Genomic DNA, 16,351 nt, shown 5'->3' with positions numbered 1-16,351 from the left:
TCTAAGATCAATTATGATATTATATTGGAAAGCTTTTAAATTTTCTAAAAATGAGTTTTTTAATAGATGGAAAAATTTGAATGACAATAATAAAAGCATAAATATTTTATTAATGAATAGTACGCATTTAATTTATTAATTTACTCTGCCGGAATAAGTTTCTCTACATTTACCAACTAAACTTAAATAGGTTCGCAGCTACACACTATCACGATTGAGTAACATGCACAAATTATATAATACAATATAATTACATATTATATTTGAAGATATTTTTCAGATCATTTACCATAAATAATTCTACTATAATTCTTTTGTATGCAGACCATAGTTCTAAAATCTCGCAATTAATCTCGAAACTCTGTCTGGCTTTGTAGTCTGTATTCAATGAATCACTTTTTTTAGACATAAAAACGTTAACATTAGTATGAAATAATTCATCGAAACCATTATCAATTATTTACTTAAAACTTATCATCTAAATTATCACATAAAATATATTCTTGTTATGCTAAGTTATCAAGTAAAAATATAAATTTATTTTAACATGTATTTTGATAATAATGTTTTAATTAATTTTATAAGTGAAAATGTATGTCATACTGAAATCCAATAAAAAAAACTAAATTCAATAAAGCAACATTCTGATTGAAGAAAATCCTTTCAGAATCATTTGAACCATCATCTACATTTAAAGTTCACACTTACAGTAATAAAATTAATAAAATATTTATAACAATCATACTTAAGTCGCATGTATTCATCACACAAATAAGAAAATATACAATTCAGTCATTTATTTACTATTGAGGTAAGTATTTATTTGAGTTTCTACGGATACCGCCAGTTTAAGCACCGCCTTATAAATATTTATCCCGAGTGTAAATAATGCACATTATATAACATAATAGCCGAATACATTCCGTATGATTTTATATGAGTGATTAATGCGTTTACATATTATATTACATATCAAGTAAACATATTACAACAACTCTAAACAACTGTAGTGTAGATCGTTTTCAAAATTTTCTTTTTTATATTTGTCATTAACACATTGTAAAAAAACCGAAATCTTATTATAAATTGTTTACAAGCGTCAGAATTTGTTTAAATTTCGTCACAGAACTGACCTTGCCCAAGAAGAAGTTACATCGGCGGGATGATGTGATGTATTTGAAAAGCTATAAAATGGTTTTCATAAACAGAAATACACAAACCTCACGAATTTATTTACAATGTCCGAGATCTACTGCCACGTACTATGACCGCAAATACGACATAAAATGAATTCATTATTTAATTATTTAAGCAACACCAAAGGGCATTGAGCTCATTTAATGGTTCACAAAGTTATAGGAAAAAGGATAAACTACCGATTATAAAAAATGATATGCATTCGTTTAGTAAGTACATTTATTGGCAACATCTAATCGCTTACATATGATTTATTTCTTGTTCACATTTAAGTACAAAATTATGAAATATTATTTTTTTGGATAAGAGCTGTGACCTTTTAGTATCTAGATTCGATGCCAACCACCAACGGCCTTATATCAAGCACCTATAATGACTGTTTCCCAATCCAAAGCGTTTCGAAAGAGTATTCCAACGTTTTTGGGAATAGATGGAAGTCGTAAAAACAATATTAAGAAACAGTAGAAAAAATTTGGTCAATTCAATTTAATTAAAATTTTAATCAAATAATCGATAATAAAATTTCGCAGAAATTTGAAAGCCTAAGCATATTAATTAGGCTTCATACTATTCCTTGTACATGTACATAAAATACTGTTATTTAAGGTGCAATAAATTTATATCTACAGAACTTTAATAATAAAATTATAATAGCTAATATTTATTATTTTAGCATATAAGCACAAATTTAATCAACAACTTAAAAGTGCTAAAAATGTCGAGAAGAGTGAATCCCGACTTCAATCACAACCTAAATCACAAAATTTACACATATTTACAGAGTTCCTGAAAATAGTCAAACAAGCGGACGGATATCTTACCAAAAGCAATAAAACTAATATTTACGTTTTCAGTGTCACACTTGTTCAACGTTGAATAGATTTTATTTCAAGTAGAGAATCATAAAATTTTGTGACCATATCAACACCCGCATATCAGAAAAGTGAAAATTTTGGAAAACACATAAAACAAGAAACTGTTGACATTTAAGTACTAAACTACAAGTATTTTAGCACATTGTAAAATTTTACGACTGGGCTTCTGATCATTTCTACATTTAGTATTTTAAGTAGAGAGCATGGTAAATTTCATTTTGAAATTTAAATAGTAGCTTCATTCTCTACAAGTGGATAAAACGTTTTATTTATTTTTATTTTCTAATATAAATATAATAATAATTTAATTGTTTAAATAAATAAGATTATTCATAAGCTCGTATCGTATGAATAGTATAGAATAACTTTAAAGATCAAACTATTCAAAATCATTTGACATTAAATTAATTTAATCATTGCTCATAAATTTAAAAGTTTCGCACTATACTCAAACTCAGAACTTCTGTAAATTCCTGCAATATAATTTATGTTGCGAGAATTTAAACACTAGACTTTTTTTTAGCAAATTGTGAATTTAGTCATTATGATATTCCTCGCAAAAACCCTTGTTGACCAAAAATAATTTACAAATTTATAGTAATGTTACTGCTTGCTGAAGAAAAACTTTTGTAATATTTGAGAAATGAAAATTATAAGACAAATTAATTATAAGTGATTAATTATAAGACAAAATAATCACAAAAGTTAAATGATAAATTTTAGGCGTAGTTGATACTAATACTTAGACATTCAATTTTCGAAATATATTAAAATAGCTTTAAAGGAAATTAATATATTTTTTGTACCATTATGTCAGTATAATATTAAAAACGATTTATATAAAATTTTCATCAATAAAGTTCATCTATATGTACATTTTAATTAGAATCCAAAATCATGGTGGTAATCTAGCAAAATTATCAAAAATTGCACTGGTTGGAACTACATTTTCAAATTGAAATATGAAATAGTATATCTTATGTGGAATGGAGTAATAAAAACTTATTGTAAAGGATTTCAAATTATAAACAAAAGATGTAAGTAAATACAATTTTGAAACATTTTAAAATAAATCCTTAATTTGTTGTTAGATGTTCAATTAAATCAATTAAGCACATAATAAGTTGATAGAGCTCAGACAAGCATTTGTTATTTGCTTGTGTTCGTTTTACAGGAAACATGTGCGAGTAATCTTGTGAACTTAGAAGCTGAGATGCTAATGAGATTTTGGCTCCACCTACAAATTCAAACAGAGCCGTGTAAGAAATTATTTTTATTCACAGAAAAAAAATGATTAAAGAAATATGAAACCGAAATGTTATAAATAAATGAAACAATATTTGGTTAGTAACGCCAACGCAGCAATAGATTTAGGGTTTAAAAGTTTTGCGACAAATCTCAACAGTTACTGTTAAAAATATTATTCATGAAATAATTTTTAGATTGAAGTTACTATTTATTTTTGTTTAATTGTTATTAATAGTTGATTAATTATCAATAAAGTCTACCATCATTTCAAATTTATTTGTTATCAGTGAAAAATCAATAAAGTATCTAAAACAATCGACGAAATGCTCCTTTACTTGCGTAAGCGCCCAAGAATCAATAATGATTTTACATTTATTCGAAAAAAATAACTTTTGAGATATTTTTTAAATTTTATAAATGAATTTACACTACCAAAGAAGGTAAAACTATTATGAAAATACATTATTTTCCGAAAAATTAGCCTATAAAGTAAGAGACCAGCAGAAAACGATCAAATATTCAAGTACATTTATTGTCGTGACGGTATTATAGTATATTAGTAATTATATTATATAGTATATTAGAAAATATATAACTAAATTATTACTTATTACTTTTTAAAACAAATATGTATAATAAAACTAACATTTTTATTTAGATCTCCAAAAATAAAATTATAATAATTACATAATATTAATCTATTATGATATATAGCCTTTATTAATTTGTTCATCTTTTAATAGAAGGAAATGATTTTATGAGATATTTAAACAATTATTAAATAATTGTTATGTGTTATGTGACTGTCAATATGGTTTCAGAAAAAAATCACATAAAACAACACAATAGTTTAAATTAAAATGTACGTGATAAAGCTTGTATTAAAATTAATTTCAACAAAAAACAAGTACAAGCTATTCAAATGCAGTTTATACAAATACAATTTATGACACAGCGATAATAAAAGTATTTAATTATTGTTCCTAATTAAGCATATAAATCTGTATTGGGTTTCGATACACCTTATATATGAAATGCTTAATGAAAATTCGTCCCTGTTTATTAAATCTTAGGATACCACGATCCATTTCACGAAGCATAGAGCTTTTATTGGTCGATGTTCGGTCTTCGCGCCGCCTTCTGTGTGCTTTTGCGGGACGAATTCCTTCGTCAAGAGGGGCGCCAAGTCGCGTAATGAAACACGCGTAAAAAATCAGAGCAGTCTTCAAGCGAACCCGGCACGTTTTGGTCCCACACATCGGGCTTGTTTACATAAATGTTTTTTTTTCGTATGTGAATAAAAAATTAAGATTTTTTGTTGCTACAAACTTTTCTGAGTGATTCAGTTATTTTGTGAAAAATGATGAAACAAGAAACAACACAAGATTTAATGACAAATTCTGCTACCGGTGTTAACCAATTAGCCCAACAAATGAGTCAACATTTGAACGTTTGTCAGGAGAAACCGTCATCCGCGGCGGCTGATACGACGGTACAACAACAGCCTAAAAAGAATGCTGCTTCAGGAGCAAGAAGACAAGAGAAACCGCCATACTCCTATATAGCATTAATTGTCATGGCTATCCAGAGTAGTCCAACTAAAAGGTTAACTTTGAGTGAAATTTATCAATTCCTTCAGCAACGATTTCCATTCTTTCGAGGTACTTACAACGGCTGGAAAAACTCAGTTCGACATAACTTAAGTTTAAACGAATGTTTCATAAAGCTTCCTAAAGGCTTAGGAAGACCAGGTAAAGGCCATTATTGGATGATAGATGAACGTAGTGAACATATGTTCGAGGAAGGTAGCTATAGGAGAAGACCGCGAGGATTTAGACGAAAATGTCAAATGAAGCCTCAGTATTCTCATCCACATTTAACACCAAGTGGATTTTATACCGCTCCACCTTATGATCAAAGTTTAGTGTCAGCCGCAACTGCCGTCGGTCAGGACTATCAAAATTGTGGGGGCTATCCTCAGCAAATGTATCAGCCTTATAATGATTATCAAAGCCATGCTTATGGGCAAACAGCAGATTCCTGGACGAGTACGCCTTTTTCAATGGATACCACGTTTGTTAAACAGTCAACCAGTCCAATTCCGCAGCAAGATCAGCATAATATTTCTGCGACATCCACTATGCCCACTGGACATCACACACCACCTATGATGGATCCATTTTCATACACTGGAGCATATTCCACGACAAATCACGGTAAGACTTAAAACTTTCTTATAATTAGATTTTCAATTTAAATTTATGATATTATAAATTACGTGGAATTCATAGACAAACAAGAATATAGTTGAATTTAAATATGTATCAACACTGAGCAATTTTATTAACTGCTTTGTATTACCTGTTCTCATTAGATATTTTATCAAAATTCAAGAAATTGAAAATTGAATCAAAATTAACTATTTGATAAATATTAAACAATATTTTTTATAACATGATCATTACTTAATGCTTTACTTATATAGAAAAAATTAAAAACATATTTTTGTAATTCTATGTATTGTTTTGATTTGATTCATAAAGATAATATTCAAATTTAAAATTTGAAGTCAAATCTAAATTCGAAAAATGATGCTATTTAGAAGACCTGCTCAGACAACACTTTCCATATTAAATTTTTGTATTTCAAGTATTTCAAATGCGTATGTACTGGACTTCTATCAAAAACACGTCGGGAGACAATTTTTTAATAATTATCATAACTTTAATTTCTAAATCTGCGTTTCGCTATATCTTCCATTTACACCCCAAACCTGCATCTAATATCGTAATGGGCTATGCTAAATTTGTACAGTATAACTGAATTTAGATAATGGATATATATTACATCCTACTTTAATCTGGTTACAATCACGCCACTAATTTCAAAATAAATGTTTGGGCTAAAAATAATTTTCGCAACGGAATCTCTCTGTCTGATATATTATTTCTGCTTTATTCTGAGTCTTTCTCAGTAACATGACGAATACTTAAACAATATTGAAATTACTAATCGGATGTGAATGCGGTTTGGAAAGCAACTATCTTCCGCACTTGCAAGAAATTAACACAAACATCCTTATTTTCATGTGTGACATTTTTTGACCTTCGTTATAATATTTGTGAAACTATCAAATAAACAATGAATCGCAAAAACTGATTCGCGTGGGTGTGGATTATTTAAAATAAATATTTTGAATATCTTACTATTTATAGTTATTTTTTCGTTAATTATGTTATTCGATACAATTTACTATATTAGCATTATATATTCATTAAATGATAGAATGGTTAATACTCGTATAATGGCAATACTTTATAACTACTTCGCTTTATTTATTTTATTATTTTAATTTGTTTATGAATTCATTACATATAGTACAGAAGTCTCAAATAAATAAAATAGTTTCACTAATTTATTTCTAGAATTTCATATGGAACTTAATTGACATTAATTCAATTTATTGTTTGTTTGTATGTAACAACAAATAATTTAATGGATGTACTTATGTAAATAATTTATGTTAGAAATTATATTTTATAGATAATGTATAAAAAAGTATAGATATTTTATCAAGTCAGTCAGTTTATATTAATGTATGATAAATATACCCTACATAGATATTTATTATTAATCAGTAAATGAATATAAATTCTATAAATTAGAATAAAACTACAATCCAACAATTGTAATTTATTTTGGATTTGTCAAATGTTTGCAAATGTGTACATGAGGCATTAAAGTACTGTTTTCGAAACTACATCCTATATGTTACTTATGCAAAAGAATCTTATCATAATTGCAATTTTATAGATTTTAGATATATTTCGTATCAAAATAATTCTCCCGAAATTTTGAAATAGACATTGGCAAGATTGAAATTAGAACAACTTGTATTTTTAAATGACTAAAAAGGATTTTTTTGCGAATATGTTTAAATGTTTTTACGACTTGTCTACCGGGTGTTTGCAAGCCAAAACATCGGCGCCGAGTAGTTAGCGAATTCTTGGGAGGTCGATGCAACAAGTTCATCGCAATAACTCTGACCACTGCATCCGTACACAACCTTTATTGTAATCTATTTATAAACAAAATATTTCGCGATTTTTATATTTTTTTATTTTATTAATATGTTGACACAATTTTAGACATTCCTCAATGTGCTAGAGATTCGATGATAAAACGATAGGTTGTAAAATATAAAAGCAAAAATTGACGATGTTGAGTCTAAAATTTTATTAACATTTTATCTTTATTAAATTAAAATTTATCATTTTATCTTTATTAAAATTAAAATATTTATTAGAATATTATCAAATATTTTATTAAATATTTGATAAAACACCGTAATCTTCTTGGTGCCCCATTAATCATTGATATTCTCATTATAGAACATAAAAGTACCCAAATCGAAATGATTGAAAATTGACTATTTTATTGAGTCTAAAACTTTAGTAACAGTATTTAATGAATTATCGTAATATTTTTGATGTTCCATTTATCATTGCTATTCGCATTATAGAATATAAAAGTACCCAAATCGAAATGAAAAATTTTTCAGAAAAGCTTTTGAACTTTTTAAAAATTACTGCGAATCAATGGATATACAGGGCCTCAACTTTTGAAGATGCTTTAAACGAAGACTCAATATCAAGTTCATAAAATCAAAACATAAAATTATCATTTGTATTTGATATATTGGTTGTTTTGTTATCATTGAAAATTATAAATTGCATATCTAGTACATCTAATACATTTATGCTCATAGAACCGACACAATAGTTTTCATAAGCATAAATTGATTCATTAAGGAAACTCAAAATTAATATTTCTTAAATTATAATTAAGAAATTTATCATATAACATCATGACACAATCATACGATGAGTTCATTTGATCAGAATAAAGTTTATTAATTTCTAGTAGAATTAAAATTTAAACTAGTTGGTTTGGTATTTAGCCTTGAGGCAAATTACATGAACTTCCCGATATGTGTAAATAATCGACTTCATCAAAAAAATGTGTAAATAATATACTTCATCAATCCTACTTTAAAAAAAACGATAATAATTTTAGCAAAGTTTGACGAATTATCAAAATTAAACTACTTGTTGTAAGGCCGTAATATTACAGTAAGTTCTATAACACCATGATGTATATCGCCAAAAAAAGTTCCATGAAAAACGGCTTAAATTTTTTTTTAACAGTTAATTACAAGAAAACGGCTCGGTAGATTTTCACCTAAAATTAATCAGTACCATTCCCAACTAATATCTTTCGAACAGTTTTTGATTTTTCAAAATCGGTTCGGTAGGATGAGCTTAAATGTGGACGAAAATTTAACACTTTTTTTCAACGGTTAATTAAAAGAAAACGGCTCGGTAGATTTTCACCTAAAATTAATCAGCATCATTCCCAAATGATATCTTTCGAACAGTTTTTGATTTTTTAAAATCGGTTCGGTAGGATGAGCTTAAATGTAGACGAAATTTAACACTTTTTTTCAACAGTTAATTAAAAGAAAACGGCTCGGTAGATTTTCACCTAAAATTAATCAGCATCATTCCCAAATGATATCTTTCGAACAGTTTTTGATTTTTTAAAATCGGTTCGGTAGGATGAGCTTAAATGTGGACGAAAATTTAACACTTTTTTTCAACAGTAAATTACAAGAAAACGGCTCGGTAGATTTTCACCTAAAATTAATCAGCATCATTCCCAAATGATATCTTTCGAACAGTTTTTGATATTTCAAAATCGGTTCGGTAGGATGAGCTTAAATGTGGACGAAAATTTAACACTTTTTTCAACAGTTAATTACAAGAAAACGGCTCGGTAGATTCTCACCTAAAATTAATCAGCATCATTCCCTATTGATATCTTTCGAACAGTTTTTGATTTTTCAAAATCGGTTCGGTAGGATGAGCTTAAATGTGGACGAAAATTTAACACTTTTTTCAACAGTTAATTACAAGAAAACGGCTCGGTAGATTTTCACCTAAAATTAATCAGCATCATTCCCAAATGATATCTTTCGAACAGTTTTTGATTTTTTAAAATCGGTTCGGTAGGATGAGCTTAAATGTGGACGAAAATTTAACACTTTTTTTCAACAGTTAATTACAAGAAAACGGCTCGGTAGATTTTCACCTAAAATTAATCAGCATCATTCCCAATTAATATCTTTCGAACAGTTTTTGATTTTTTAAAATCGGTTCGGTAGAATGAGCTTAAATGTGGACGAAAAGTTCAACACTTTTTTTCAAATTACGAAGAAAGGGCTTGGCAGATCGTTGCACAAAACTGACAAACGATAGTCCTCACCGAAATACATCAAATGGCTTTTAAATTTCTAAAATCGGTTCAGGCGTTTTTGAGAAAACGTCGATCAAAAGTCTAATTTTGACAAATGCCAAAAAGTCCATACTGATTTTTGCAAACTTTGACGAATTTTTAAAGCTGAACCAGTTGTCGTAGGGCCGTAATATTTTAGTATGACCTAGAAAACTATGGTATCTTTCGTCAAAAAATAATCATAAAAATCGCCAAAAATTTTTTTTTAAAAACTTTATTACAAAGAAACGGCCCGGCCGATCTTTACCAAAAACTAATCAGCACGATCTCAACACTATCTATTGAACGGTTTTTGAATTTTCAGAATCGATTCAGAATTGCGGGCTAAAACTTGGACGAAAAATTTTTCACTTTTCTGCAATTTACAAAGAAACGGCCGCCGATCGCCGCACAAAACTCAGAGACGATAGTCCCTCATCGAGATACATCAAATGGCTTTTAAATTATTGAAATCGGTCTAACCGTTTTGGAGAAAACGTCGATTTACGGCAAAAAATCTGTTCACACACACACAACACACACACATACACACACACCACACACACACACACACACATAACTTTTTTCCAAATTTGGTCTCATTCGATTCAGAATGGCTCGAAACGTCGAGAAACATAAAATTAGCGATTCGGATTTTTTGATGAAAACATAAACTTCTCCTTCGGGAAGTTAATTAGTTCCTAAAACTAACAAAAAGTATAATATTTGCGTTTTTTTTCGACGGTAGAATATTTTATTTCAAAACAAAGTTGGGCTCGTGATATGACACTTTGTTTAAGTTAATCAATCAAATCACCAATTAGGTTTCTAAATGAACCTAATATTCATCCTTTTATTTCATACATGTTTTACTAGAATGTTAAACTACTAATTGCATCTAGAATAGATGTGTATAATTAACATTTTCAAATAAAAGAAATTATATTACAATGTAATAAAAAAAAATCTGTATACTACTGATCAAAACACTGAGTCATAGGCGTTTTTATATTTTAAAATTCATTATTATAAACAAAAAATATCTGAAATCAGGCCTCAACTTTATTTTTGCAGCACTTTGATTGGGCAGTGTTTATTTCTTTAACAAGTTTTTTACTTAGAAGTATATATTTTTCTAATTATAAGTAAAAGCTCATGAAAAAATGAACACTTGTTAAAATTGCAATATGAGTATGTTCGCGCCATATCAAAGTGTTCGGTTATATTGATATATAAACAAAAAATCATCAATCGAAATCATACAAAAATCAAATCAATCATACGTTATCAAAAACAATATTCAATTATTATAAATACGATGTAATTTATGTAATTAATATAAAATAAATATTACTAGTTACAATTAAAGTATTTTATAATTGGTCCTTCAAAAAGCAATCAATCACAACAACCATTGAAAAAACATTGATTCTTAAAATTATTCAATTCTTAAAATTCCTAAACATAGAATTCTTTAACCCAGAACTTTATTACGGATCGCTGCCTTATGTAGATTTCAAAATATTCGAAAAGATATGCATTCGACTCGCGGCGCGCGTAACTATGATATTTAACCATGTTTTAATATTTTCAACATGATACTATTTCTATTATATGCATTCATAAAACAGACTGTAATATATATCATAAAAAGTCTAACCTTTATTACTGGTAAGATGCACCTTATTTGCTTCTGCGGTTCTGCATTGAGCGTGTAGGCGCCTTTGTGTATGCAGCTTCCACCCTGCGGAACACGTGTGGTAAAACCACAAACACAACTTATGCATCCATCGCCTCGATCAAAGCGGATTCAGATAGCTTTCACTTGGGCGGGCTCGTTACGTGTGCATGGGACTGAAATGATAGATAGATTTAAACTAATTACACAATTAATGGTTAAAATAACAAAAAATTAATTTATCCAGTGGTAATAATCCACCTATCGCTATTAACCTATCAAAAATGTAAAACACTAATTGTAAGTTCAAATGGCATTTCGCTTTAAGGAATTTTACTTGAACTCTAAAAATTGCTTGAAAATATTTGTGTTCATATTTTTAAACAGTCAATTTTGAAAAAACGATCTTTATGATAAGTAAATCAATTTATTCTTAACTGATGTCTTGTAGATCAACGAGAAAAAAATTAAAGTATTACATTGAAAATTACGATGATACAGATGATTTTTATATAAGGTCAGTTAATTTTGACGATAATTGAAGTTTATTGAATAATTATAAAGCTCCTAAAATATTTAATTTTTAAGCTTTTAAAATCATATTCTAGAGTGGTTAGACTCTAACCCATAGACCTTATAATACATAAGATCTATGCTAGGTTTAACCACTATCTACGGCGGAGCCCTCTAGAATATAATTTTATAGAATAAAAATTTAATATTGACTCTAATAAGGCTCTAGCCGCTAGAGCCATTGGATTTCAATCAGATAGAAATCGAAATCAGATTCGTTATAAGTGACATAGGTCTTCACTTGAAAATATAGATAGCAATATACTTCCAAGTGAAAATATCTCTTACCCCCATTGCATTGCATTGCTGAATTAATAAAAAAATTCATCAGTATTTCATTACATAGAAGGGAGACAATTATTCGGGTTGTTATCTATAAAACCGACTTAGTTAGGGGGCGTCCATTATCACGTTTAGGGGTTGAGGGGGTTTGGAAAAAAATCACGAATACCACTTGGGGGAGGGAGGGGTATATAAGATATCACGTGTATTTATTTTTAACTATTTTTATAAAAAAGTTTAAACATTTTCAAAAAAAAATCAGAATGTTAGTTTTTTCACTAACTACAATACACGTGATGTTTAGTAGTCGGGAGGGGTGGTAATTTTGAATATCACCATATATCATCAAGGGAGAGGGGAGGTCCCAAAAAGCTTAAAAGCTCGCTCACGTGATTAATGGACGCCCCCATGTCTCAAATAAAGTAGCGAATATTTATCATCTCAAAAGTTTATAAAGCTTTTAAGTTTCGATCGCTGTTTAAATAATATATAAAAAAAAGTCTATAAGTTTGCGTGACGATAACTGTTACTAATGGTTATAAGTTGGCAAACCATAGTTTTCCTATTCTAGTTTTGATATATTTTTATCAAAAAGCTTTCCTTTTCTCCTTTACACCAATTTCCTTTTTAAACAAAGCTTTTCCTTACCACGTTTTCGCAGCAATGCCCAAAATTCTATATTCACTTGAAAACAATTATGATTTAAATTTTCATTTGAAAATATTTTTTAACTTCCCGTAGGGCAAGTTATAGTAATTGCAAATAAATCGAAAATGAAAATATTTATATATCTTTACGTTTCAGAGGTTTCTGAATATTTAGGCATACCTTAGAAAAAATGGATGTGTGTGCGTTTGTGTGTGTGCGTGTTAACGCAATACGATTGCTTTGAAAAAAGTTCAGTATTTCCAAAATATTTCAAAATAAATTTTTTTCAAAAGTCTTTTTTTTTAAAAAAGTAAATTTTTGTCAAAAATTTGTAGTTCCTCAAAAATCTAATTTTTCATGGTAATTTTTTTACAAAATGTTAATCTTTTAAAAAAAAAATTTTTTTTTGGTACGGGAAGTTTCAGCAATTTGCCTTAAGGCACGATGCTATGCGCCCCACTAGTTAAATATACGTCTATAATAACATCTGAATATAATGTATTCAATAAGTTTTTGTGATACATTCTATACGCATTAGAAATTAAATAATATTCTGTAATAGATGTCGTTCCAAAGAACGACATACTATATTATGGTAGTAGTTTCATACTATGAACTCCATAGGTCATTTTCTCTTTAATTATCACTTGAAAACATAGTTATGATTTACAATTTTGAGTGTAATTGGATGCCATTACTGTGCGTATAAGATTGCACAAAAATCTGTGTTTAACTCCGAATCTTGTGGTACCAATGCCGAGGCCTTATCAGCGCGCAACTACTCCCCGATACAGATATTCGTATCCAAAAGTCAAAGAATGTTCTGGGTGAAAGAAAATTCTGGGTGTTCGACTTCCCACTTTTCATTAATAAAATGATTTTGTTAGAAATATTATTATTAATATTTTGTTAAGAGAAGGATTTTTAATTTCGAATATATTGAATCAACCATTCTTGAGAGACTTTATTTGTTAATCACATCTTTGTTCGCACATGATAATTGATTATTTGCACAACATTGTCAATCTGTCTTCTATCAATCGACATTCTCTGCATCTGATTTGACAAACTGTCGGGTTCAAGAAATGTTTATAAGTTTTTCTGCCTCCATCAGCAGTCGGTTCCGTCACATGCAGGATGTGACGCCGTTTGCTCTCGATAAGAGTGGGAATGTGGGCTCGACCGCTCGTCTCCGGATCGCGATGCCAAGTGATGTCATGCTTTGCGGGAATTTGCGTACGTGACAGAACCATTGCAATTATTTGAATTTTACATTACAATCCTTGACATAAAAAATATATGCTTGCAAAATAAAGAAAATCGTCTTCAAAACTAATTAACTGTTGGTAAGGTAAATTTACTTATGCTTTTCAATGGATTGTATATTGAATATATTGAATTTTACTCTGATAATATGGATATTCATACTACATTGTTCTGTAGCATATATAATGGTTTTTAAATATATACCGTATATCAATCAACAACTTCGCATACTTGATTCGTATAATTAATTGCAAATATTAATACAAAATATTGAAGTAAATTAACGTATTGTTTAACTTATTAAAATATTATATTCAATTGAATATAGATTTATATAAGAAATTATTTAATTCTAGACCCACTTGTGGATACAATAATTCTTGGTGATCTTAAAAATGCGAAAAACTGCAAGAAATAATCATTGGAAAAAAATATTGCAATTAAATGCGAAAAATTATTATTTTTATATTTTACTACTCACGTTCTTTCTATATTTGGATGCTGATATATTATTAATACATTTAATATTATTCATGTCACCTTTGATTTACTTTAATCCAAACATACTCTTCAAAGACTTTAAAGTTTTGTGTTCACCCACATTTATGTATATGTACAGGGTTTCCCAGACCTTGATGTCAAGCCGAAACGAGGTAATACTATTAACCACAGCTGTGATGAAAAAATTTAGAAAAAAATATCTCACGTTTTTGGAAATTATGAGCTTTTAAGGCCAACGTAGAGCTTTGGGAAAATCATGACCATTTTTAGTGATTGTAGTCAACTTTTATTAATTTTCTTTATTTAAACTTTGGAACCGCAGCCATGAATAACATTTCTAGGACCACAGTAAAAAAATACTGCAATTGCCCCAAGTTTTCATAAGACTTTTTGCTGAACTATGAATTTATATTTTTTAAAATTGTCGACTTTGAAAGGTTCTCCTATAAAAAAATGTACTTAAGTATGTTGGCAAATAGCATCAAAAGTTAACGAAATTCAGGTTGCAAAGTGGTAAAATACTTAAAAATTTAATTTTTGTAAAATTTCGTGTATAATGTCACCCCGATTCGGCTTGATGTCAATGTTTGGCACACCCTGGCCTGTATACACAATAGAACCCTGTTAAGAAAATTTACAAGTTTCAGGACAGCCATAGAGAGCTAAATTCTAAAGATATGTGCCAATACATGAAAAGATATGTACCATACATGCATATACACAATAAATATTAGAAAGTATTTTTTAAGAAATTCGTATATCGAATATTATTCAATTTATCGATTGCTCATACTTAATATCATTTCTCGCGTATTATGCAACTTCAAGCCAGTCTTTGCACTTTTAAATAGATTGACCCTATGCGGCATAGGGCCACTATATTTTCTTAATAAAACGCTTTCTCGCATAAGATGCGTGATTGATTGAGAAGACAAAATTGAATTGGGAATTCCAATATGATAAGTAAGTCTATAAGTCATGTCCCGAATAAATCAAACGGTAGATGGACCGTGGTCTTAGCACGTTATTTATAGTCGCTGCAAAATGTCATAATTCATTCATCGTCCTTTCTTTTGCTTTTATATTAGTGAGCGCGGTATAAATCTGATATAAAAGATATGCGACATTGATACGTTATGCGTGATGTTGATATAACTAAATGCAGTGTTATTGTTTAAATTTCGTACTACGGTTATAGATGAGGCAGCTAATTGCCCAAACAGAAAATAGAAAACGTTTTACGATCAATTTGCTCATTCTGATTAGCTAAACTCTGTAAAACGTATACATATACGCATTCAAAACAGTAAACTTTACAAACTTGCTAAAAAATACAATACTTCATAATTTAGTAAAAAGTTCAATATTGACGTTTGATTTACTATTTACGTACCTATATATATATATAATTTTAATAAAATGACGTTTTTTGAGATTGTTCCTTAAACGTACGTACGAATCTTCTTCTTATGCAATGCTGAGTGGTTTAATGTTGCTTCTGTTAACTATTATTTAACACAAGTCGTTAAGGAAAGAACTCAGTTTTAAACTATTCTAAAAAGAAAATCATTGCTAAGAACAATTGAATCATACTTATTAACTAGTTGGTATTGGTATTTTGCCTTGAGGTAAGTTACATGAACTTTCCGATATGATATATATATGAGATATATATATAATTTTAATAAAATGACGTATTTTGAGATTGTTTCCTTAAACGTACGAATCGTACTATATACAGTGGAGGACA

The 16,351-nt window shown here is 28.9% G+C and overlaps 1 protein-coding gene across 1 annotated transcript; it reads left to right on the top strand.

Moving 5' to 3' along the window:
* Window positions 1–4,680: 4,680 nt before the first annotated feature.
* LOC113380255 (forkhead box protein F2-like) lies at window positions 4,681–5,536 on the top strand (the record flags this gene model as incomplete). The annotated part of the gene is made up of 1 exon (XM_026619614.1): window positions 4,681–5,536. A coding segment is annotated over exon 1 (856 nt), but the record flags the coding sequence as incomplete, so codon positions are not given.
* Between the last annotated feature and the right edge of the window lie 10,815 nt (window positions 5,537–16,351).

The sequence above is a fragment of the Ctenocephalides felis genome, unplaced genomic scaffold, assembly GCF_003426905.1.
Source record: "Ctenocephalides felis isolate EL2017-DRISC unplaced genomic scaffold, ASM342690v1 CF-g0.4_SCAFFOLD_01971, whole genome shotgun sequence".
In the NCBI taxonomy this organism is placed as follows: Eukaryota; Metazoa; Arthropoda; class Insecta; order Siphonaptera; family Pulicidae; genus Ctenocephalides; species Ctenocephalides felis.
Note: the sequence above shows the minus strand (reverse complement) of the source record. Positions and strands in the feature narration are given on the sequence as shown.